General features: G+C 41.9%; 2 protein-coding genes across 2 annotated transcripts in view; one reads left to right on the forward strand and one right to left on the reverse strand.

Annotated features, from left to right (window-relative positions):
* LOC104385499 (chromosome unknown open reading frame, human C14orf1) overlaps positions 1-339 on the reverse strand; it is a 2,703-nt gene extending 2,364 nt beyond the window's left edge. The window contains exon 1 of the mRNA XM_009993966.1: positions 309-339. Within this exon, the coding sequence (XP_009992268.1) occupies positions 309-339 (31 nt within the window). The remainder of the gene's footprint in view (positions 1-308) is intronic.
* Positions 340-513: 174 nt separating this feature from the next.
* The window catches only part of TTLL5 (tubulin tyrosine ligase-like family, member 5), a 134,102-nt gene continuing 108,811 nt past the window's right edge, over positions 514-25,804 (forward strand). The window contains exons 1-8 of the mRNA XM_009993967.1: positions 514-593; positions 3,034-3,143; positions 5,051-5,133; positions 5,929-6,035; positions 6,587-6,717; positions 7,251-7,333; positions 9,367-9,436; positions 9,731-9,815. Of these exons, the coding sequence (XP_009992269.1) occupies positions 514-593; positions 3,034-3,143; positions 5,051-5,133; positions 5,929-6,035; positions 6,587-6,717; positions 7,251-7,333; positions 9,367-9,436; positions 9,731-9,815 (749 nt within the window). The remainder of the gene's footprint in view (positions 594-3,033; positions 3,144-5,050; positions 5,134-5,928; positions 6,036-6,586; positions 6,718-7,250; positions 7,334-9,366; positions 9,437-9,730; positions 9,816-25,804) is intronic.

Below are 25,804 nucleotides of genomic sequence, written 5' to 3' on the forward strand. Positions count from 1 at the left end.
TGGGCCGGGCCCCAGCCGCCCCGCTGGGCGCTGCCGGGCCGGAGGGCCGTTCTCGGGCTGGTGGGGCCGTTGCGACTGACCCCGGGCGGCGGGGCCGTCCCGGCGGCGGGACCAAGCAGGCGTTTCCCTCCGAGCCGGGCCGGGCCCGGGCAGCTCGGTGCGGTTCTGCGGCCGGAGGCACCGCAGAGCAGGGACGCGCCTCAGTCGTAAGCTCCTGGGCGGCTCAGAGGCAGGGGGAGAGTAATCTGCTGAAGGGTGATGCTTCTTCCTGCACTCCCCTGGCTGGGAGGTGGTTTATAGGCTGTAACAAGCTTGCTGGTAGTCCTGAGAGAAATACATATTGACAGGAGGTGGGAGTTAAGTCACCTAATTTTCTCTTGCTGTCCTGCTCAGCTATGCATTCATGTTTTTAATCCTTTGCTGCAGGTAACTGCTCTTACAAGATCCCTTGAATCTACCCGAAAGAGTCTCAGAGGATACTGAGACTAGCCTGTATGAAAACTCCTAAGGGAAATGCCAGTTGGGATGGCTCGAGACCTGGAGGAAACTGGCTCATCCTCAGAGGAGGAGGAGGAAGATGTAGATGAGCTGGAGTAAGTAGGAGAAAAAACATCTTAGCAATCTCCCTGTGCTTCCTGCAGCATTTGTACTAATCTGCAAAGACTTGCATTCCTTACCCTCCTCCTATCTATAAAATGATGATGGGTTTGGGCCTCAAGCATGGGGCATGCTACCTACATTCATAGCCTAACAGACCCCTGTATTCATCAGTGCTGGAGTTGCAGCTCTTCCTTGGATACTCTGAAGTCTGTCATTTCATTTATATTTTCCTGTAATGTTCTTAACCTGGGAACTTTCTTGATGATGCTTAAGAAAATGAAGGAAGTGAAAGTTCTTTGCTTTGTTTTTTGCTTGGTTTTAGTTTTTGCTGCAGAGAATGGAAATGGACTATTCTGTAGACTGATATGCAATATTTTATGTCCTATTAAAAAAATTGCCTTCTGAGAACTCAACTCCTACAGTTCTTATTACTTACTACTCTGTTCCATCTCTGTTTAGTAACTTCTCTTCGCTTGTGAAAGAGTTGTTCCCTTACTCTTTCCCAGAGTGGAATCCCTTTTCAGTTTCTGCTGGACTTTAATACGTGCTGCTTGTTTTCTTCTGGTTGTGTATGGTGACTGAGTGTCAGTTGCAAACTGCAGTAACTTAAGACATAGAGGAATGTTGTTGCTTCATACCTAGTAGTTGCCTGGGACTTGCCAGACCATCATGGCAGGAAACCTCCAGAACTGCCTTCACCTAGAATGTAATTATAACATTGTATCTGCATCAAGTGACCAAGGGTCATGCTAAGAATCAATGACTGTCACCTGGAGGATTGAGCTTTACTGCAAATCCCCAGGACAGGCTTAATGTAAACTCCCCTCCTGTTGCCTCAGCTCATTTCCCACTTACATAAGGCTTTGGCCTGTATGTAAATTCTGGAAGCTTCTCAAGTCCCTTCCAGTCCATCCAGCTAATTACATCTCAGTAGTTGATTTTCTTTTTATTATCTTTTTTATTTTTAGTTCAGTGGTGGTAGAAGCAGGTACAAGTGCTGTGAAGTTAATTTGTCTGGCTGATAACTTAATTAAGAGCACCAAGGTTACACCTAAGAGTACTAACTTGTCCTAGCATCAGAAAGTTGCCCTTTTATCTCTGTTCCTGTCTTCTAAGTGCAGGAACAATTTTGTCTTATGTAGTTCTCCAAACCTTTGACAGACAGTAATCTTGCACGTTCTATAGACAAATGCTTCTGGGTGTCTCTGTCAGTCTAAGATGTGTCTCTCCAATCCCTCATTCTCTGCCTTCTGTTAACTTTTTCAAGTTTCTGTTTCCTTGCACAGTGAGTAATAAGCAGTCTGAGTTTTATTTGCTTAGGGAAGTTGACAGGTTTCCTTTCTGTGATTTTTAGGATTGTATTTAACAGATCTGAATTTGTTTATGTGTGTGTCCTTAACTCCTCTGAGGAGATGATGGTTCCTAATGTAGTCCTGCTACTTTGGACAGAACTATCAGTGTATCTTGGAACCTTGTAGCTTGAGCGGGTGGCTGGGGGCATTGTGCTTGAATTCTGGGCTTACATTCCACTGTATCTGGCAGAAACTAAAAGGAAGAACACACAAGTTTATCTGTTATGTTGAGCCAGGCCAGTTATAGTCTCTCAAGCTCTACATTCATGCTTTTTTGTGATCTTCAGAGTCCAGGATTACAACAAGGTGGCACGCACTGATTTGCAGTTCTTCAACTGGAGACTAGAAACTGTATCCTGAGTTGTAGATCCTGTTTTCAGGCTACAAATCCAGATGACTGTAACTGTCAAAATTAATGGGGTTTCTCCCAGATTACACTCAGTGAAAGAAATACTAATTAAACAGAACTCTGATTTTGGCAAGACCAACCCACAAAGATGGTGATCTGGAAGATTCCCTTTATAGCTAAGTACCAAGCACACCTGGTGTTTTTGTGTTGAAACAGGAACAACCACAAAGCCATGGCTGAAATGCAAACAGTAAATTTCTTTTCGTTACCTTGCCAACTGGGACAGTCCCAAAGCAGCACCCAAGCAGAGGGATACAGGCACTGTGGAGCTCAGTCCTTGCTAGAGGATCACTGAACCTCCTGTTTGTGCCTGTTTTTCTGGGAGTCATGCAGGTGTAGTTTACCACTGTGCTTTGATCATTCCCACAGCAGGGCAGGAACCTCAAGCATGTTCAATAGAGTGTGTCTAAGTCTATCACGCAGGCCTGTGTTATCTGGACACGTGTGTTCTACTTGTCAAACACACAAGGACAGACAGTGACTAGACTGATACATGTATTTTTCTACACCCCAGCTGCAGGTCACTTGAGCATGTTTACAGTCCTCACCCATCTTTTGTTATTTTCCCACAGTGTGTTTGCCTGTGTCCTGCCCACAGGCGAGGTAGGCAAGTATGGAGAATCAGTGTGTGTATGAGGCTCAGCAGTTGCTTATACTGTCTTGCCATTTCAGGGATCATCCATGTATCAAGTGGACTGGTGGCGGCTGCAGACGGATCCCGGTCTTGGTGTTTCATGCTGAAGCCATTCTGACCAACGACAGCTACCTCCGCTTAATTGGAGGTGGGTGCAACTGTGCTGGCTTTTGGCCTCAAAGCATGAGGAGAAAATCTTTTACTTGAATGTTTCCTTCTATTTGTGGTGGGAAGCAAACATGGTAGGAAGGAAATTACAATCCTCTTGTCTCTGAGCACTGAGCTGTTTGGTGATGCTTGATCAGTTGGTGAATGTTTATCACATCTTTGGGTTGTGACAAGTATCTGTGTTTGTCCCTCCATTTGGTCTTGATGTGATTTGAGTTTGCACTGTCTGCTTGCAAATCAAACTTGGAGGCCATGCTAGAACTTATGACCAGAATAAAAATTCACTACTTGGTGCTTAAGGACTTAAATAATTGCAATGAGTTTTGAGAGGATTTCAGTGGGAAATAGAACAGCCAGCCCCACAGTAGTAACAACAGTAGTGAGGTGTAGTAACAAAACTCTGCATCTACAGCCTCACTATGAGTAAGACCATAAGCAAAATGATTGCTGATCTGGCAGCACTTGAGTTGAGAGACCAAGCCTGTTTAGTGTCAGCTGAGGGAGAGCCTCTAAAGAAGAGGCAGAGTTGTTATGAACAGTCACTTGGGATTGCAAGAGTTTTAGTACTTGCAGGTGTGTACAGCTGGGAGCTCATTCTGGATGTGCTGAGTTGGAGAAAAGCTAAAATCTACTCAGCTTCTTTTTGTGAAGATGCTGACACTTCTTCTCTTGCTTCTCCCTTTCTTAGGTAATTAATGCCCTTATTTTTAATATCCTATCCAAGCAAAAATGCTTCTGGTTCGTTGGCGTAAGAGCTGGAGAAGGTGATTTGTGTGGAAACTTATGATCCTTTTCATGTGATCTAAAAACATGCTTAAATGGTGGCAGAAGCTACTGGTAATTGTAACTTGTGTCCTAACTGGAGTGTGGCGTCACTTCTGCTTTTTCTCAGGAGGTCGAGGCTTTTGGTGGTTTAACAAGTCTACATCTGAATAGTGCAAGTTGTTAAATTTCCTTGGACTTTGGTCCCAGATTATACTTCTTACTTTTTAATTTAGACTTAGTTTTATTGGTAAAACATATTTCTTGAGGTTTAAGCTAATCTTCATCTTCCTGTTCTAAGTTTGAGCCAATTTGTAAAGTGCATTTTTCAAACGATTCTGTATTCTAGAGTTGCAATTTGTGCCTCTACTATATTTGAACTCTTTTATGGATCACCACATCCTGCTGTATGACAACTGGCCTGTAGTCTACCTACTTGCTTTCTCTATCTTCTACCTTAGAGTTGCTTACTGCTTTAGTTTTTATGACTTTCTACTTGGATAGTGATTTTCTTTTTTTTTTTTTTATTTTTTTCCCTTCCTTTTTTTTTCTACCATTTTTTGTAGTTATTTATTGGAAGATCAGGACAGGTGAATGAGCTGTGAACAAAAATTCAAGGTTTTATTTTGAATTTTCAATATCTAAAAAGTGGCCATATAAGCTAGCCATGTCAGTGAGGGGCATATGGCATGATTACATTTATGTAGGAATACCAATCTTGAATAGAGAAGAGAGAGCTGAAATAATGTTTGGAGTGCTACAAAGCAGTGTTAGAAAGCAGTCTATATGAAAAGCTGATTTAAAAAAAAAGTGCCTGGGCATTTGTTAGGATGTGCTGTGTTTTATTATCATAGGGTTCAGTGATGCAGAAATACTTGACCTAAGGCCTGATGCAAGTCAGTTCAAGGCCACCATTGGAGTTAATGCTCAGAGAGATAGACGGGCATTTCCTACCACCTGGTGTCTGTTATGTGCTGCTACTGTTTGATTGCTCTGCTGTGGATGAAGTGTAGCTGTACCGTGCTGAGTCCTGTGGTGCTCTTCTCTCTCCTTTGGTAGTATCGGTAACTGCGGTTTATTTTCCCAGGAGCAGACTCTTACATCTTGTCTCTTCCCTCCTAACAGAACGATACCACATGTCCTATAAGATTGTGCGAACAGACAGCCGTCTGGTTCGGAACATTCTGGCTGCCCATGGATTCCATGAGGTGAGTGCAATGAGCTTCAAGTCTGCTTGTGTGCTAAGCTGGGAGGAGATTATGATGATTTTTTTGTGTGTGTGTTTTTTGTGCTTGTTTTTTTTACTCTGCAGGGTTAGAACCAGGGAGTTGCTGTGGACCCCCTTGTGTGTTGTGTTGTTTTTTTTTTAACATGCTCTTGTCTGTCATACAAGGCAGGAAATATGTTGTGATTTTGCTTTCTCCAAGGAGTACCTTTTAGCCTTAAGCAAAATTAGGGGAAAAAGGATGCTCAAGTTGGGTCATGTGTTTTTTCCTCTCTTGGTTTTCAAGTGTTATCTCACACCCTTGAGAAGATCTAAAGGATTTAATCTGTCAGCCTTTGCAAGCTCACTGAAGGATTGATGTAGTGTTTCACATTTCTCTTCTAGCACCTGTCTTACTCTAAAAAATATCCTATAAGCAGCTAAGGAGAATATGAGAGAGATGTGTGTATGATAGATTTTCTTCTGAATAATACCAAGTTAAGGAATTGATCTCACAAGTTTCCTGAATAAATTAAAATGCTTTACAAATTGGGTTTAAACAGTCTATAAAAAAAAATAAATCCACTATTTGTTTAGGAAAGTATGCCATGGTTATTTCCCAGCACCACTGTATAGTAGCTTAGGACAGGAGTTTCCCTAATAGTAGGGATGGGTAGAGGAGATTGTGTTAAATTGCTTTGCTCTTATAGACATAAGGTCATGGTCTGTAGGACAAGTGGTGGTGTTTTTCATTAGTTGTATGTTTCTATGTGGCTGGTGTTTTTATTTTGCTTTTTAGGTGCACCCTAGTAGCAGCAATTATAATCTTATGTGGACAGGATCACACTTGAAACCCTACTTGCTGCGTTCCCTTACAGATATTCAGAAAGTCAATCATTTCCCTAGGTAAGGAAAATGTGTTTTGCTGAACATCTTTGTGATGGTTTTCAAAAATCTGAACATAGGTATCTCTAAAAAAAAAAAGTAGAGTATGCATGATACTGTAAAATCCCAGTGGACTGGGTCTGTGTCACATGCTGTCTTCATTCTGAGCAGTCTTCAGGGTTTTGGGGAAATAATATGTGAGTTGAAGTGCTTGTCTGTAGCCCAAGTACTGGATTTCTAGTATTTTTTTTATTTGGTTGTATAAGTAAAGTATTCAGGGCTTAAAGTTCTTATTTACAGAGATAGTAATTTGTTACCTGCTTAAGTTTACGAATGCTATTGTAACAATTTGTGTGCTTCAGTGTGTCTTTGAAATTGCAAGAAGTGCTACAAATGAGAATGGATATTAAGATGGCCATAGGACAGAGACAGTAAAACAGTAGTTGCAGGTCAGGGTTTAGGCATCTGAGAAGGCTACAGATGCTTTAGTAACTAGGATGAAAGGTTGCTGTAATGTGGGGATTTTTAGTGTGGGTTAAAAATAGATACGGTCTCTTGTTTTGGGACTTCAGGTCGTATGAACTGACGCGAAAGGACAGACTATACAAGAATGTCAGTCGTATGCAGCTGGCCCATGGATTCAAGACATTCCATATCTTACCTCAGACCTTCATCCTCCCCACAGAGTACCAGGACTTCTGCAGTAAGTGAATGGCTGATGATGCCCAGACTTAAAGCAAAATAACTGGTTAGGGGTAAGGGAATGATTTATAATATCTCAGCCAATAGTTAGGGCAACAAAATTGGAGGAAGCTGGAAAGACAGTGGAAAAGGCTGATATGATTTCTTTATATAGTTTCTATTCTGTGTCCTCCATGCCTGTGTAAGGTCCTCAAGAAACTGATGTGAGCTGAAAGCTTCAGAATTAAGCTTTCTTTGTGTGTACAATGTTGTTGATGATAACTTAATGATACCTCTGACTGGTATCTGGGAGAGAGAAGTGCCAGAGGCCTAGGCAGAAAAACTTATCTATTGGAGCAGCAGGAGGAGCTTCAGGGGGAGACTGTGATGACTACAGTGAGTCCCAAGGGATAAAACAGGACATAAAAAAGTAGAGTTGATCTCACTATTGAGTTCTTTAAAGCTTTTACCATAGGCAATATTTTTTATTCTTGCTTCTCTGTAAATAAGTGAAATGGAAGATTTTTCATATTTGTACTGTTTTCTTTCAACCAGATACCTATTCTAAGGACAGAGGCCCATGGATAGTGAAACCTGTGGCATCTTCCAGGGGTCGAGGCGTCTACCTGATAAACAATGTAAGTGTTCAGCAGAAGGACTGCTCTTCAGTAACACTATGTGCAAAACTATGCCAGCTTCTAGACAAGGGGCATGGAAACTTCTAAGCAGACATTGGCTCTGCTTTGGATTTCAACTGTACATTGGTGAGCAGTTCAACAGTCCTGAGCAGCTGGCACAACCTGCCTAGGCCTGTGCTGAGTAACTGAAAGCAGTCTATTTCTTGGTATGCTGTGCTTGCCTTGCCAATCTACCTTAAAATCCTAGTTTATTAGGATCAAGTTCACGTTCCCTGAGATACTTTAGGAAGCTGTGCTGCTTCATGCTTTCCTTGTGACTGACAGTAAGCTGCAGGCCTTGGGAAGATTCCCAGAACTACTCTTATTTCCCTGCACAATCTAAACAGTCCTCAAACAGTCTTCCTGTCCTTGTCTTTTCCAGGGGGAAGAGCTGTTAAAAGGAAACCTTATGTGATACAGTAGGATCTGTATCCATCTTTGAACTGTGTTATCTAAACACTAGTGTGCCCTTACTGAGGTTTAATGGGGATGGTTCTTTGAATTCAATGTGCTGGTAATAGTGTATTTTGCCCTTTTTGGGCTTTGCAGGGAGTTAGGTTGTCATAGGTAACAAATACAACTCGGCAGGAGCCAAACACGAGGGGATTCCAGTAAATATTCTCAGCAGAAAACTGATGGGTGAGTCATTTTGTTTTCACTCACTCAAACCCCTTTAGCCTCCCCTGCACTGAAGGGGTCACATTGCCTCATCTATTCTCTACTTGGATCATTTCCCATAAAATAAGGGAGGAATGTGCCAAGTGTATGAGGTAAGTATTTCCAGAGCTGCACTCAGCTTTTTCTTTGCTTGAAAGAGAAGAACGAGCTCAGGCTTATATGGCATTTGGCCACGAACTTGGGGAAAAGCCTCTTCTGAGACTTTACAGTCCTTCTGGGACTATACAGTCTCCTTTTGTGTATATCTGTTCCAGAAACATTTCAGCTAGTTTGGCTTAAAGACTTCAGTTTCCTTCAGTGTCATGCCATTAAGGGAGTTAGTGTCTTCCAGAATCTCATCACAAAAGTGTTTAAAAACAACAAAAAAGCCTCAAGAAAAGAAACCTTTGAATTTCTCTGATCTGTAATAAAAGGGATGTCACTTTTGTGTGATGAGCTCACGGAAGCTGAACTTGTTCCCTCACATTTTGTTTGTGCACTCTGTATGTCTCGCCTTCCTGCTCATGATGCTGGTGATATGGCTGAATACATGCGAAACTGAAGAGGGGCAGGATTATGGGGTTCACTTTGCTCTTTTGCAAACTGAAGGCAAGAAAATGTTTGTATGAGTAGTTAAAACTGATTGCAGGAACAAGGCTTGCATACAGCAAAAGGTTTTCTCGACAGATCCCATAACTCAGCAACGTATGTTTGTCATAGACATAGCTTTCTGTTCTGAGCTAGAGGGGTAATGTCTTTCTGGTGCAGTAGCCCCTGATATGACCTGAACCTCCTCAATAGAAGGTAATTACTCATGTAGGCAAAAAGGTTGGATAGCAGCCTGGGATCTAGCTATAAAGAGCACAAGTTGAGGAGTTGTTTTCTTCACTGGTAACTTCCTCACCAACTGTAGTTACATACTCCTTCCATGCTCCTTCAAACCTCTCCTCCATGTATTTGGTTAAGCACTTGAGAACCAAACAGAATGCAAGTTGCATCTTAGATGTGTTTTTTTCCAGCCTATTTTACATCATTGTCCTGTGGTTGTTAAATCTATATTCTACTCTAAGGAGCACTTAACTGAAGGATTCAATGGGCAGTTTTTTTGTATGTGTAATCATTCCCAGGCTTCTGGGTAACATTTAATTACCCTAAGTATATTGTGACTGACAGTGGTGTTTTTGAATTTTGTTTCTGTTTCCTCCCTTCCTAGACATAGTTAGTGATGCAAAGTGGCTTTAGGAGAGACAGGCTAGAAAATATGGTGGGTTTGATCTAGTAATCTTACTCCTTAAGCCTCCTGTTTTTTCACTCTTGGATTCTCTGTTCTTCTGTAGCCAGACCAGATTGTCCTGGAAGACAACATCCTGGTTTCTCGTTACATCACCAACCCTCTGCTCATAGATGGTGAGTGTGTTTAGGAATTGCTTTTCTCTCTTCCTCCAACCTCGCACCTGAGGATCTCTGCAATGTTTGCAGGAATTAATCTGAACAATTGAGTGGTCTGTCTTCTTCTGGTACCAGCAAAATCTAATGAGAGAATGGATTAAAATCTAGAAGCTTTTCAACTGGGAAAGCTTCAGGAACCTATGTTAGCAGTAGATAATTGTTTATTGCTCTCAAGATCTGTGGAAATTCCTCAACTGGATATGATATCTGGAAGGTATTTGCAGTCACTGACTCTTGGCAACTGTATTTCAGATTTCAAATTTGATGTGCGCCTCTATGTTCTCGTTACATCCTATGATCCGCTTGTCATCTATCTCTACGAGGAAGGATTGGTCAGGTAGGGGAGGTTTCTTCTTTTTCAATGTACCTGCACTTGATGATCCAGAGATATCTTGGCTTGCCTCTGTATTTCTGACACAGTAGCAAATGAGGAAAGTGCCAGTTAGGGAGTTCTGCAGAGTTTAAATATATGATACTTCATAATACTGTGTCCCATCAGTTTTCTTTACATAGATTATAGTATCTTTAGTGAGGGTCTTTATTACATATGTAATAAATAAAACAAGTGTTTGACTCTTTAAGGGTTGAGTGGCCACACACCCCCTCGTGTGTGGTCATTCTCAAGGCTGGGTTCTTCTTGAAACCTCTTCGGACCCTCAGTCCCTTTGTGCTCCTCTGTCCTTCAAGGTGAAAGGAATCTAAACTTTCTCAATTTTGGTTTAATCCTAAAGACAAAATCAGCTGGAGATGTGTTGTTGGGTGTATTTGCCTTTGTTTTCATGCTTTGAACTGCTCTTCTAAATTTTAAGTATTTTTGTTTTCTACAGTATTGAGTAAGTGGATTGAGACTAGTTCAGTGTTCTTATCCTGCAAGACATAAATTTTATTTGCATGTAAGTCATGAAAGATACTGAGGATTCCCAAGAGGAGCACTTATCTACCAAAAATATCCATTTCTTTTAATCACAGAAGTTTAGCAAAATACATGCCTGTAGAAACTAACATTTGAAATAATCACCCCTCTGACTTTCCAACAGTCCAGAAACTTAACTGCAGTAGTGTTTAGGAAGAGAGGATCATAGGATGGTTCTTTCTTCTGCAACAGTTTTAAGCAACGCTGCATCTGTCTTGTAGGCACATCTGACATACCCAGAGAGAATATCTCTGGTGTTCAAGCCTGCATGACTCAAGCAGATAGTGAATCCAGCTTATCTTTACACAAAGCAGATACTGAATCCAAAAGGATATATTATTAATGATGTCACGATAAATATCCTCTTTTAAATTGAACAGATCCCCTTCTGGTGTGTTGTGATGTTGTCTCTGTCAGTGAAGGTACCGTGAACATATTGTTTCCCTAAAGCAGGGCAGGAAGGAGTAGCTCATCTGGGTCAGTGTGCCAATTCCATGATAGATAGCATTTTTGTCCCTGACAGTAGAGTAACATTTTTTGCTGGGGGGGGGATGTGTATGTGACAATGTGTATGCTTGTTTTGTTTTGTTTTAACAATTCTAGTAATTTTAAAGGCTTAGGGAAGGAAATGAGGAAGGAAACAAATATGTTCTTTTGACTGAAATACACTGGCCAGACAGTTCTAGTGAATCCCTTAAGACAGAATCATCAGATTATTTAAGTGAGAGGGGAAGCCTGGAGATTTTTAGACCAACCTTCTTCTCAAGACAAGACCTTCTTCAAAGTTTGGGTAGGTGCTCTAGGGCCTTACACCATCAAGTTTCAATATTTTTCAGAATGGAAATTCCACAGTCTTTCCTGACAGCCTGTTCCAATGTTTCGTCATTCTCACTGTGAATGCATGTGTTTTTTATATCTTAACAATTTCCCTTGTTGCAGTTTGACCGTTGCCTCTTGTCCTGATGTGCACCTTTGAGAAAAGTCTGGCTCTGTCCTTACAGCCATGCAGCAAGGATTTAAACACAGCAGTTAGATCTATTCTTAGCCTTTTTATCTGCAAGCTAAACAACCCGTTTCTCCTTGTACAATGTGTTTTTCAGCCCATTTTAATAGCTCTCTGCCAGACTTCCACCACTCAGTCAGTACTTCTGCTTCTCTTGCGGAGCTCATAACTGGACACTACATTCCAGATGTGTGTCCAGTGCTTGCTAAGCATTCACAAGTAAAAGCTGGTAATTATTTCCCTCAAATTACTGGTTATACTTCTGTTAATACAGCCCAGCATGTAGTTAGCCTTCTTTGTTGCAAAGGCGCAAAGTGTGCTAATTCGTGGTCAGCTTGTTGTCCACCAGCACTACTTGTCTGTTCTGCACAGCTGCTTTATATGGTTGTTCCTCTCAGGTGCAAGACTTAGGTATTTGCTTTTGCAAAAGTTCATGAGGGTTCTGTTAGCCCATTCCCCTAGCTTTACAGGGGTCATTTGAGTGCTCAGGTCTGAGCCATGCCATCCTCTGCTCTCTCTTTGTCCCCAGAACCATTCGTGTCATCCTAGAAGTAATCAATAGGCATCAGATCTGATTTGCTCTTGGAAAAATGGTGCTTGCTGCTCCAAATAAGTATTTTATCCTTCATGTGCCTGGAAATACCTTAATGGAAGATTAGTCCAGGAGGTCCTACAAGTAGCAAGACTATAGATCACCCAGGCTATCCTAGGTAAAAGTTTTCTTGAGACAATTAATTTATTTGAGTTTGTGAGCCAGTGTCCCTACCTGATAACTTAGTTGCTGGCTCACTGAATTTCTTTGTCCTTTTGATGTTCAAAATACTAATCTCTAGAGCTTTAAAGAGTGAGCAAGTAAGTTTCTTTCTGGGTATCCATTCAGAAACATTGGTCTCAACAGTTCTGGACTCTCCATCTTGGTAAGATCCCATGTGGCAGTAATATTTGCAAATCACATGTCCACCTGTATGGCAAGTAGAATGTATGTGTATGGGACACCACAGCATTGCTAATGGTAGTTATCCTTCAGATTACATCTCATTTTACAGCTCTCTCAGAGAGGTAGTTGGTATATGGAGACTAACTATAGCACTAGGTATCTTAATGCTGTTCTGTATTATGGTCAGCTGAACCAGCACAACCGTGTGACTGGCATGAATGAGATTTTACCTCTTGCCCAAAGACAGTCCTGACTCTGGAGGGTAACTCTAGTTCTGTTACTGAGATTCAACTCCCCACTGAGCAATTTCAGCTGTAGTGTCAGCTACAACTAAAGGCTTCTAGAAACACTTGTAGGTGAATGCTTTCATATGTTAGGTATGAATGTATTCCAACCAATATATTTAATTAGTGTTAAACTTGACTTTAGAGTTTGTATGTTTGTGCAGAGAGTGCTGGCAAGCTGTTTTAAAGAGGACAGTACTCGAGTGTGAGCAGAGGTTGACAGAAAACTTCAGGTGGGCTGTTCTGTATGGCCTCCAGATGGCACTAGTGGTCTTTAGCTTTAGCCGTTTGAATTTTTCCTATACCCTGGATTTGCGAATTCAGTTGGTGAGAGGTAAAGGACCTGGAACTACTGGATTCTGTCTTGCTATTTAGCTTTTTGCCATCCATTTTACGACTGAATTAAATGCTGTGAGAGACTCTTTTACTGCTCATATTGTGTAATTCTTTGGTTTAAAGCTGGGATGGAACTTCAGCTGTGTGGAGAGGAAGGAATGCTTTAATCTTTGGGAGTTGAAGTTGGTTTTTATTCTTTACCTAAGAAAAAAACCCTACACTGGTAAAGAGTGGAAGTAATTCGTTGCAGAAAATTGGGGGGTAAGATCAGGGCTTGGAATCAAAGGTGGTATTGAAGCAATGTAAAGGGGAACCTATCAGCAGAACAAAGGAATCTGTTCTCAGGACCTCCACTAGTGCTTGTGGTGTACTCTGCTGACTTCCATGTTTTGAGTTTGCTTTCTGAAGGTGAGTAGTCTTTGAAGTGTAGTCAGGGTGACCTCTTCTGGGTTGTTCTCTTAATTTGCTTTTTCCCTTTTTCTTAGTCTGTCTGAAAGGTAATGTTGCCTTCCAGTGTTATGCTTTGCATATTCCAAGTAGAAGAGAAATCTGTTTCAGTAAAGCTGGTGACCTCTACCAGAAAAGGAGATCTATCAGGAAACCATAAAATGCAATGTTCTTTAAAAGGAACAGACTTGGTATAATACACATTTGTGATGTTTCACTATATACTTCCTTAGGCCTGATTTCTCTTGGCACAGCTGGACTTGTCATGACATGATCTAGGGTGGAATGTGAGGCTTCAGTGCTGAGAAGAAAGGGATTATGGATCCAGCATGTGTAACTTGTGTTATACTTTCCATGCAGAAGAGTGAAAAAAGTCTCCTTTGAAGGAGATGTGAAGGCTGTGCACCCAGAGGTGTGTAACATGCCTTCAGCTATTGTTGCTTGATTTTTGCCTAAAATACGCAAGAACTGTTTGGTTTGCCCTGGCCAAAGTTGTCTTTTTTCAATGCAATTTTTCAGGAAGATACTGATCTCAAAGCTTTTTTTTTGTACATCTCCTAAAAGAATATTGAGAAGAAATTAGGAAGTACTGATACTAAATAGATTCCTTTTGTAGCTATTCCACTCCCTATGGAATAAGCTATATTTAGTAGGGACAGAGCCTTAGGTCAGCAGTGTCAGGTGTCAGACTTCTGGAGAGTTACTAATAATGGTATTGGTGAATCATAGAATGGTTTGGATTGGAAGGGAACTTAAAGATCACTTAGTTCCAACCCCCCCCTGTATGGGCAGGGAGACCTTCCACTAGACCAGGTTGCTTAAAGCCCCATCCAATCTGGCCTTGAACACTTCCAGGGAGGGGGCATCCACAGGTCCTCTGGGCAACTTATTCCAGTGCCTCACCACTTTTGCACTAAATAATTTCATCCTAATACCTAATTTAAATCTCTCCTCTTTACAGTTTACAACCATTATCCCTCATCCTGTCATTATATGCCCTTGTAAAATTCCCTCCCCAGGTTTCCTATAGCCCTTTCAGGTACTGGAAGGCTGCTATAAGGCTTCCTTGGAGCCTTCTCTTCTCCAGGCTGAAAACCCCCAACTCTCTCAGCCTGTCTTCATAGGAGAAGTGCTCCAGCCCTTGAATCATCTTCATGGTGCTCCTCTGGGCTCTCTCCAACAGCTCTAAGTCCTTCTTGTGTTGGAAGTCCCAGAACTGGACACAGTACTCCAGGTGGGGTCTCATGAGAGTGGAGTAAAAGTGAAGAATTACCTCCTTCAGCCATCTGTTTGTGCTTCTTTTGAATATGGTTGGTTTACTGGGCTGCAAGTGCACATTGACAGCTCATGTCAAGCTTCTCATCAACTGAAAAGCAGTCCTTTTCTTCAGGGCTGCTCTCAACCCATTTTCTGCCCAGCCTGTATTTGTAGGTGCAGTACCTTGCACTTAGCTTTTTTAAACTTCACGCAGTGAAGTGGGTGGACCCACCTCTGAAGTCTGTCAAGATCCCTCTGGATGGCATCCTTTTCCTCCAGCGTGCCGACCACACCACACAGCTTGGTGTCATTGGCAAACTTGCTGAGGATACACTCAATCCCACTGTCTTTGTCACCGACAAAGATGTTAAACATCTCTAGTCCCAGTACTGACCGCCAAGGAACACCACTCACCACTGATGTCCACTTGGACATTGAGCTGTTGATCACAACTCTTTAAGTATGACTGTCCAGCCAATTCCTTATCTACCAAGTGGTCCATCTGTCAAGTCCATGTCACTTTGATTAAGAGATGAGGATGTCATGTGGGACGGTGTCAAATGCTTTGCAGAATTCTAGGTAGAGTTGCTCTTGTCTTATCCATGAATGGTGTAACCCTGTCATAGAAGACCACCTGTCAATCATGATTTACGGTTAATGAAGCCATGCTGACTGTCACATATGTCTTAACATAGTTTCCAAGAGGATCTGGTCCATGATCTTGCTGGGCACAGAGGTGAGACCAACTGGCCTGTAGTTCCCTGGGTCTTCCTTTTTTCCTTTTTTAAAAATGGTGGTTATATTTCTCCTTTTCCATCCAGTGGGAACTTCACCAGACTGCCATGATTTCTCAAATATGATTAATAGTGTCTTAGCAGCTTCATTCACCAGTTCCTTCAGGACTTGTGTATATCCCATCAAGTCCCATGGACTTGTGCATCTTCAGGTTCTTATTTGTGTTTGAGTTTGTTCAGGAGCTCCTTGTTCATCCATGCAGGCCACCTGGTGGTTTTGCCTGACTTCCTCTTTGTTGGAATGCACTGCTCCTGAGCTTGGAAGAGGTGATCCCTGAATATTAACCAGCTCTGTTTGGCTCCTTTTCCCTCCAGGGCTTTACCCCATGATATTCCACCAAGCAGGTCCCTGAAGAGGCCAAAGTTTATTCTCCTGAAGACCCGGGTAGCAAGCTTGCTGTGCGCCTTCCTTGCTGCCCTAAAGATCTTGAACTCTACCATTTCATGGTCACTGCAGCTGAGGCTGCCCTCAAGCTTCATATTCTCCACCAGCCCCTCCTTGTTGGTGAGAACAAGGTCCAGTATAGCAGCTCTCCTCACTGTGTTCTGTTTTCATCTTTCATTACAATATTACTTTCCTGGTCTTGCCTCCCCCAAACTCTATCAAACCTCCTCTTGCATATTTTGGGTGTGGTTCCACCTCTAGCAGAAACACTGCTAATAGATTTGTTTTGGGATATTTAGCTGTCTGTTTGGATGGAGTGGGTGGGGGTTTTCTTTCTTGAGGCTTGAAATAAGGCTGAAGCTGTGCTTGAGTCATAAAGCAGCACTGGGTGACTTAAGATTGAAAAATGTGGTGTTGAACTCTTTTCTAGTACATATCTTTAAAAAAAACCAACAAAGTGTGCTGCCATAAATCTGTTAAATTGGCAGACACTTAGTAACTTGGTACTGGAAAGGGAAATTATCATCTAGATAGGCCATCTGTGATTCACAACCTGGAGAACTATAGCTGGGACCTTTGCATCAAAGGTGTAAGTTTGGAGAACGACTTAGCAAGCTTGGTCCAGGTTTTCCTGAGGGTGTAAATACTCATCTGATCATATGTTAAAAATCTAAGTAGTTTTATTTATCTGAGACTTCTAAAATATGTAATGGAATATATTTTTTGACATACCTTTTCTATCCTAGTATGAATAAGAGGTGCATTGTTAATAAACTACAGTCTTAATTAGAAATTTTGACATGGTTTTGAAGGTGACTTACCAAGCCCTAGTTATCTGGAAGTCTGAAGGCTGCTCTTACAGCCAACTGTTGAATTGGTGGATTATGCTGGTTTTTGGAGGGGCATCCATGCAAGGAGAGAATAACAAGTCTGACTTGTGTCTGAAGTACAGCTGAAGAGGACATGGGGCCAGGAATAGCTTGTGCTGTTTGTCAGCCTTCTTCATTTTGTCAGCTCAGGATGCCTCTGTCTCTCCTGTCTGACTTTCTCTCCTTCTGTGTACCATCTTGTGGGATGGAAAGGAGCCTGGTGGATGTCTTGCTTAGTGCCTGCAGATATAATGGGAATTTGACACGTGGTGTGGGAAATTCTTAGTGAAATGGCTCCGTATTGTGGGAAGACTTCTCTATAGCCTACTTTTTGGCTAAACTACCTGGTTTAGGCAACCTTATTTCTAACCGTGAATGAGTGGGAGGCTTCTAGCCTGGCAGGAAATCCTTAGTCAGATTTACACTGAATTTGAAAAATAGATTTAAAAAAAAATAAAAGAAAAAGGCAAAACTGAGCTGAAAACCAGATGTTCTTGCAAAGTGCTCAGGGAGCAGCAGCTGGGGAGACTTTCCAGAGGGACACACAAGTTCCTGCAATGGTGTGGTAGACAGCTGGGCTTCACAGAAGCTGCCACCGGCTTCTATCCAGCCGCCTGAGCTCATCCCCCTCAGCCTCAAAGTGTGCAGCACCCCCTCCTTCGGTAGCCTGGCTTCTTAATTAGCACGGGCTCCATTGGGATATTTACCTTTTCAGTGCTGGATTCCTGTGGTTTCCAAAGAATTCAGGTGCTCCCTTGGAAGCCAAGGAATTCACATTACCTCACAGGCTGCACTTAGACTAGAGCCAGCGGCAGCAGCCCTGTCCCCCTCACAGTAACCTCTGCCTGGCAGGCCTCTGCTTCTTAGGGAGCTTAAGTCCTTTCTGCATGGACACCTGGGATCAGCCTACAAGCTTGTCAGTAGGCATCGCCTCACACAGAAGCTGCAGAGCAGTGTTTATCACTAGATGTCCCCACTGGACTTTGGACCAGTGGATAATGCATCAAACCAGGAGACTTTCTTCTGCTTTCTTGCTTTAAATTAAGATAAGCAAGGTTGGAACCACTATGGGGAAATATCTGTCTATGTCTTTTAATGGTAATTCACTGCCTATAGAGACACCTGTTACCTGGTTTTAGACTGTGTTTTTTCCTTGAATTTTCTTCTGTAAAATGGGGTAGTTAGGGTTCAGAGAGCTACTGATTGAAAGTTGCAAGGAAGCATACTTGTCATGGTTTAACTCAGGATTGGCAACCAGGACACTTACTATATATATTTTTGTATATATGTAATATAAGTATGTTTTACTATATATGTTGAAGTTGTGGCCTAGTGCTGCCCCCTTTGTCAGATCTACTTTCTATGGCAGGTAGCTGGGCACTTGTTTGTGGTATAGGATGTGGTCCTTACCTAGGGTCCTTGAACAAAGGTTTCATTTTGAACAACCTACTCCTTCTGAGCTTCATCAAAACTACTCTTTTGTTTGAAAGAGTTTTTTAAAAGAAGGGGTGGAAAAAGGGCTCCTTGAGCAATATTTGTGTATCTTGCAGAAATGTAGTCATAATATTGACATAGCATATCACCATTCTCCAGTAAAAATGAATGTCTTCCTAGCTTCAGCAAACTGTTTTCTTGATGACATATATTAGGAAATTCTGAAGGAAAGGTAGCTAAATACTAACTAGCAAATTCATTTTTTATCTCTTCTGTAGACTCCTCTTCATCTTTCATGTCTCTCAAATTACCTTCTCTTCCACCCTACCTTCTGGCTTCTGGTCCTTGCGTCAGTCTTTGGATAGCAGAAGGTGATCTACCCAGGCACAGAGTGTCTCTGGGTATAACTGCATGACCCTACTGTTGTGCTTTACAGGAAGGGTCAGTGTACTAAAGAGTCAGAGCCTGGGCAACCCTTGGTGACAGCACAGTGAGAAACTAGAAAATGTGAGAAACAGAATAGAAGATATTCACCAAATCACAGAGTGGAAGGGATCTCTGGAAGTCATCTGGTCTAACTCCCCTGCTGAAGGAGGGCCACCTAGAGCCAGATGCCCAGGACCATGGCTAGATGGCTTTTGAATGTCTCCAAGGAGGGAGACTTAACAATTTCTCTGGGCAGCCTGTGCTAGTCACCCTCAAGGTATTTCCTTATACTCTGTAGGTTCAAAATCCTGTTACTGGCAGTGCATAAGTTAGAAAACTTGCAAATTTATTATGAAAAGATAAAAAAGGAAAATAAGTGTGTTTTTTTTCCTGTCCCTGCAGACATCTGGTAAAACTGCTTCTGGATCTTGTTCTTTAACTGTTTGAATATCTTATCTAGCTTTGGTTAGATAAACTCTATCATTACAGAGATGTAACCAAAGCTCTTTGTTTAGTAATTCCCTTACATGCTTTGGCTCCTATTCATACTCAGTTGCTAACTGACATATCAGATGGATGCTGTGGAAAATATTCATGTTGGAGATAGAGATATTGTGGTGGTCTCTAGACTTGTGATTTCTGTCCTGTACTGGGTCCCAGGTGGTATATTGGAGTCCAGACCTTGGTAGAAGTAAAAATGGCAATATCTGTAGTTCTCTTCTACCAGCTCTAGTCCAGTGAACAGTTCCCTTAGGGTGTTTTGTTTCTTTTCATCCTGATTTTAACGGCAGCCCGTGGGAACCATGAAGAGAATTGAATGGTACAAACAGCTTTTCATGTTGTCTTAGTTCCCTAACCAGTGGCAGCTAATAGACTAAGAGGGAAGCCAAAGTCTAATGCATGGGGAGGGAAAGAAAGAGGGACTGAGAAAGTGACTCCAAGCATAAAATGTGAGGAGCGTGCTTCTAGAAACACTACACTGGTTATTTCCAGGACATTTAGGCAGGAACTTTGTGTACAGTCATGGAAAAGCTTATCATAATGTGTGCTTTTTCTGTAGCACTTATTTGGGAGAAAAGGGATTAACTATTCTTTCCTTCTTCCCACTCCAGGGTCTTTTCTCTACTCCTCCTTTCCCAGGCCCTGGCTAGATGTCTCAAATAAGTATCCCAGAGCTGCCAAGTTTTTTGCAAAACTGTGTAACATCTTATGTAAATATTTAATGATCCAGTTTATGTATTTCCAAAACGACTTACATATGACAAACTTTACCTTGTGGTCAATTCATTTCTTGAAGTAAATGCTGGGGTTAAAGCAAAGAGCAGTGTACAACCCTTTGGGTAATGTCATGCCTAAATGCCTGACAATACAAGGGTAGGCTGTTTGGGTTAAGGCAGTGTAGGGGTGTAGGTTGAGGGGTCAATCAAAGCTTCACCTGGTGTGGTGGATTTGGGGATTTCTAGAGATAAGTGTGGGCTCTGTGACATATTTTGTAGATTGCTAGGTCAACATGGAAAAGTGCTGTGTGTCACTTATAGAGTAGGTGGAGCACAAGCTGTCTTCTTAGGTTTATAGTGAACTCCTACAAGACAGGGAGGAAGCACAGTAATCTGTCAATATGTGAATGCCAAAGGTGATTTTTAACAGGGGAAGTCTGAAGTATGACAGGGAGGTAGAGAGCTGAAATGCCTATAGGTTGGCATACTGTTGTTAGTCTGGAGGTTGACAACTTCTGGAGTCTGAAGGAATTAGTGAAGATTTCTTGCTTGATTTTTGGTTCCTGCTGCCCAGGCCACCTGCCACCACTACTGCCACCCCACTGCTTGCTTTTGATTGCTCTTTTTCCCCCTTCTGATCCAAGAGAAAGTGCAGCCAGAAGGAAAGCAAATCTGCTGTTGTTGAAGGTGAGTTCTGTAGCAGTCTGTAGTTGCTGGTAAAGGGAACTCATGCCTCCATCTGTGCTGACGTGCTCCCGTGCAACTTTGCTGTGACCAGCTGAGATATGGGCAAGTGTGTCAGAATGACTGAATGTACGAGTGTCACTTCTCTATTCCAAGTTCCAAATTGAGAAATGAAGGGCATCTCCTCTGTCCTTCTTGAGGAAAGAGAAGCTGCAGTGAAAGGGAGGGAGGCTGCTGGGGCTGTTAGCAGTATGATTGCTGCTACTTCTGCCTGGGAGGCTGTATTGCTGGCAGCAATTTGTGTGGAAACTGAGCAGTGCACAGTCAACCTCAGTTTAATCTTTCCTATTTCCAGCTGTGTATTTGGGGTAGAAGCTCTCCTACAATATTTCTACTTAGAGGCTTTTGGAATCTAATCTCTTGTATATGTTAGTAGGTGTCCTTAATTTTCTGAATTTATCCCTTTCCTCAGATTTTAAAAGGACAAGATTCATTAGAAGGGGAGGATTTTGGAGAAAATGTGAGTGTAGGAAGGTCAGGGAAACAAGTTAATGAAAGTGAGAATCTTTGGTATAATGAGATTTTCAGTTTAGACAATGAATACAAGCAGAATGTAATCTCAAGACAGGAGAAGGTGCTTCCTATGGCCTTGCTGCTGTGAGCTATATTATCTCTGTGTAATACATGTGACAGAAGTAACTCAGGTTAACGCTGAAGCTGGGGGGAGACTGTGCCTCCTGCACCCTTTGCCTGTCTCCCCTCAACTCCCACCCTCCAAATCCCTTGGCAAGTGAGAGTTCAGTCAACACAGGAGAAATCCAGCTTTCAAAACTTGTGGTTAGAACTTGTGTTATTGGGGAAGCAAATCTGAATTCAAGCCAAAACAGAGTTCATATCCTTCTGATAGTGGATACAGAACAGACATTCATTCCTTTCTTGGTTACCTCTATAATATTTCACACTGTTAACAAGAAGAACTGCTGGTTTAGACGAGGTGGGGTCAGAGTAATGCACTGAAGTAGCAGGAATCCTTCCTGTCTGACTAATAGTGGAGAATTTCACCTGCTCCTAATTTTTTTTTTTTTTTTCCACTTTACAAGTCCTACAGGAAAATTCTTTGTAAGAATTCAAAGCAAAGTGGATCCATTCAGACCACGCAAACTTAATAACCAGCAATACACAGCTGTGTTAACATGCTGGGTCTCTGCATTGCAAATCCTGTGTTAGTAGTCCAGAACTTGGATGGGATCGGATCATGGTGACAGAAAACAAGAGTTGCTTGAAGCAGAGTGAGAGAGAGGTGATGTTAGTGAGCTACAGATAGTGTTTTGAAGAAATTTGTTTCATAAAATAGTCTCCTTTGGCTGAAGATGCACATCCACATGTGGACAGTCCAGCCTCCAGTTTAGTACTCTTGGATTCCTGGCTGATTGCAAGCTTCCACATAGCAGCATTCACAAGTAATGCTTTGGCTAGGAAACAGTCCTGTCCTGGCAGATGGTGACCTGGCCGCAGTTATTTGTGCCTTCATCACTCTTTGGCTGGATTATAGCAATATGAGATACCTGGGCATGAAGCCTTTAGTGCTTAGGAAAATAGCTCGTGCAGAGTGTTGCAGCATGTGCTTGTGATAAGTTGTGTTACTGAGAAAACATCAGGCTTGCCCTTTATTTTCTGTTCCACTTTACCATATGGTTTCTAAATTGCTTTCAGGATCTTGGCCCTTATCTTTTAGGTGACAAATATTCTGTCCTTAGAAGTGGTTCAAAATTGGAAAAGAAGGTCCCCTGAAATGAAACTGGAATGGGGGGTGGGACTGAAATTGGACAAGATGGGATCCCAAAGTGAAATTGGAAAAGAGTGGGGCCCAAAAATAAAATAATCCTCTAAAAGATTGTAAGATTTCTCAAGAGTTTGTTCTAATTTAGGGTTAACACCTAGAATATTTTGCAGGCATTGGAAGTTTTACTACTTTTCACTCCTACTGTAAGGCCTGTTCCTCTGACCTTAGTGTCAATTTCTTTTGAAGCAAGACAAGTCTCTTGTCTTTCCTGGAGAGAAGGACTGTGATGGATGAGTAGCCTTGTTACTACAGTGGAAGAAAGATGCAGTGAAGTGTATTGCAAGCTCTAGAATGCATTGAAATCCCTTATGAATAATCAGTTTCTGAGGAAATACAAATTCTGTGTGCATGGAGCTCAGACCACCCAATAATTGAGGATGGTCTTTATAGAAGGAAGCTAATGCAGCGTTGCAAGGTAAAGAAATACTATTGTTTAGAAGTACTGTCTATGTCTTCCAGGGGTTCATATCCTCATATTTATGGTTATGTGCACAATTACAAAAAGAAGCAGCTGATAATGTCACCGTTTGACTCGGGTCTGACAACAATGCTCTCGATCCCCTCCCCCCCCACCCAGGTAGGGAAGGAGAGAGAGAAAAGGAGAGAGACTTGGCTGGATTGAAAACTAAACTACACAGCTTTAATTAAACACTTATGAATGATGCAAGAAAATATATACAAATATGTTCAGATATAGGCAAAAGCCTCTTGCCTCCCCCACCCCTCTGCAAGTCCCACAGCACTTCCCTCAGATCACACAGTCCCAAGGAATCCTGGAGCTGCTGCAGGAGAAGAGCGGAGAGTGATGAGGGTCAGGAGAGCTGGAGCCTAAGGGTCGAGGGTGATGGATGGACGGAGTCCTCCTCGGATGCCGGCCATAGACGGAAGGGAAGAAAAAGAAGGAAGGAAGTTGTCTTCTGTGCTCTGTGACCTTCCTCTGAGCTTACGTAGATGTATGGAATGGAGTATCTCTGGCCAATTTTGCTGTCTGTCTAACTCAGCCTCCTACAGGGGGGTCATAAATCTCCTCATAGTGTCTGAGCCGGCAGAGTGAAGGTGTGACCTTGAAGCCTCTGTAGTTAGAAAAACATTCCTCTGTCTTATCAGCCTAGCAGAACACACAGTTGCTAGTTAAAAGAAAGCTTACTGAAGGAAAAAAAAAAAAATCAGTAAAAGGAAAACTGACTTAATCCTGGCTCAAACCAGGACAGATAAGCATGGTGAACCTAATTTACCTCTGCTTCAGAGTATCAAGGGAGCCATGACTTTGTGAAATATCTTGCTGCTTGTGCTCAGTATCTTCCAGGATCGGGCTGAAAGCATATTATCAACAGATGCTTTCAGTATGCTGCCAATAAACAATTGTTAAGGTGGATATGATGAAATAATAATTCAGAGCAAAATGTATGATAGGGCTGTTGTCACTATTTTCACAACAGAAGTGCTAAATCCAGGAAATTTACAGTTAAACTGAAATGATATGTAAATACTTTAAGCTGTGGAAATACGTGGAAAGGGAATCCAAGCTTCCAAACTCCTTTCTGTTGCCAGCTGCTCTGACTTGCTATGTAGTTTAAGCTCAGAAAAATATGGTGCAAAATCTTTTTCACATTTTTAACCTTGTCACGAATTGGTTATATCACAGACGTTTTCTTTTTTCCTGCTCCTGCCTGTGTATTTCAGGATAGATGTAATCTAGTGAACATCTTCGTGGGTTTGCTAATATTGGTATTTGGAAAGTTATTTCTCAAAATGGCTACCAAGCGAGGGCAGTAGTGGCTTCATTTTCACTGATAAATGAGATTTGGATTTTTTTGTCTGTTCTTTCTAAAGGAAGGATTTTTATTGTGTGTGTGTATCTTGTTGGATGTTTCTGTATAGTTCATCTTCTTCTGAACTACAGAAAATAATAGGGGAAGGATGAGGAAGCATGACTATTAATACAGCAAATGGCGGGTACATTCTTTTCTGGATGTTAACTTCTTTGGAGCCAGATGCTCCAAATCCTCCTCTCTCTCCCTCTTCCATTTTTTCTTGGGAACTGCCTCCCTTTTCCTGCTTTAAAGCTTCACTTAAATCTGTTTTCCTTTTCTTGCAACTAAACAGCCTCCTACAGGGGGGTCATAAATCTCCTCATAGTGTCTGAGCCGGCAGAGTGAAGGTGTGACCTTGAAGCCTCTGTAGTTAGAAAAACATTCCTCTGTCTTATCAGCCTAGCAGAACACACAGTTGCTAGTTAAAAGAAAGCTTACTGAAGGAAAAAAAAAAAAATCAGTAAAAGGAAAACTGACTTAATCCTGGCTCAAACCAGGACAGATAAGCATGGTGAACCTAATTTACCTCTGCTTCAGAGTATCAAGGGAGCCATGACTTTGTGAAATATCTTGCTGCTTGTGCTCAGTATCTTCCAGGATCGGGCTGAAAGCATATTATCAACAGATGCTTTCAGTATGCTGCCAATAAACAATTGTTAAGGTGGATATGATGAAATAATAATTCAGAGCAAAATGTATGATAGGGCTGTTGTCACTATTTTCACAACAGAAGTGCTAAATCCAGGAAATTTACAGTTAAACTGAAATGATATGTAAATACTTTAAGCTGTGGAAATACGTGGAAAGGGAATCCAAGCTTCCAAACTCCTTTCTGTTGCCAGCTGCTCTGACTTGCTATGTAGTTTAAGCTCAGAAAAATATGGTGCAAAATCTTTTTCACATTTTTAACCTTGTCACGAATTGGTTATATCACAGACGTTTTCTTTTTTCCTGCTCCTGCCTGTGTATTTCAGGATAGATGTAATCTAGTGAACATCTTCGTGGGTTTGCTAATATTGGTATTTGGAAAGTTATTTCTCAAAATGGCTACCAAGCGAGGGCAGTAGTGGCTTCATTTTCACTGATAAATGAGATTTGGATTTTTTTGTCTGTTCTTTCTAAAGGAAGGATTTTTATTGTGTGTGTGTATCTTGTTGGATGTTTCTGTATAGTTCATCTTCTTCTGAACTACAGAAAATAATAGGGGAAGGATGAGGAAGCATGACTATTAATACAGCAAATGGCGGGTACATTCTTTTCTGGATGTTAACTTCTTTGGAGCCAGATGCTCCAAATCCTCCTCTCTCTCCCTCTTCCATTTTTTCTTGGGAACTGCCTCCCTTTTCCTGCTTTAAAGCTTCACTTAAATCTGTTTTCCTTTTCTTGCAACTAAACCTTCTTGTCTCATTTCTTTCCCTCTTGCCAGAGCTTCTTAGAATAGCATATGTCAGACTTCCTTTTTACCCTTTCCTACTCTTCTTTATCTCTTTCAAGCCATTGGGATCTTAAGCTACTGTGGTATAGAAGGATGGTCAGAGTGAAGAAGGTCTTTTGTTTTGGGTTTGTGCTTTTTTTGTTGTTGGTGGTTGGTTTTTTTGACCAGAACATGCTTGCTGTTACGAGCTGTGGTGGTTAGCAGTGGCTCATACTGGTTGTTCTGCCAACCAGATGACCTGAATTCTG

Source organism: Chaetura pelagica, unplaced genomic scaffold (assembly GCF_000747805.2).
Source record: "Chaetura pelagica isolate M959 unplaced genomic scaffold, ChaPel_1.0 scaffold11, whole genome shotgun sequence".
Taxonomy (NCBI): Eukaryota; Metazoa; Chordata; class Aves; order Apodiformes; family Apodidae; genus Chaetura; species Chaetura pelagica.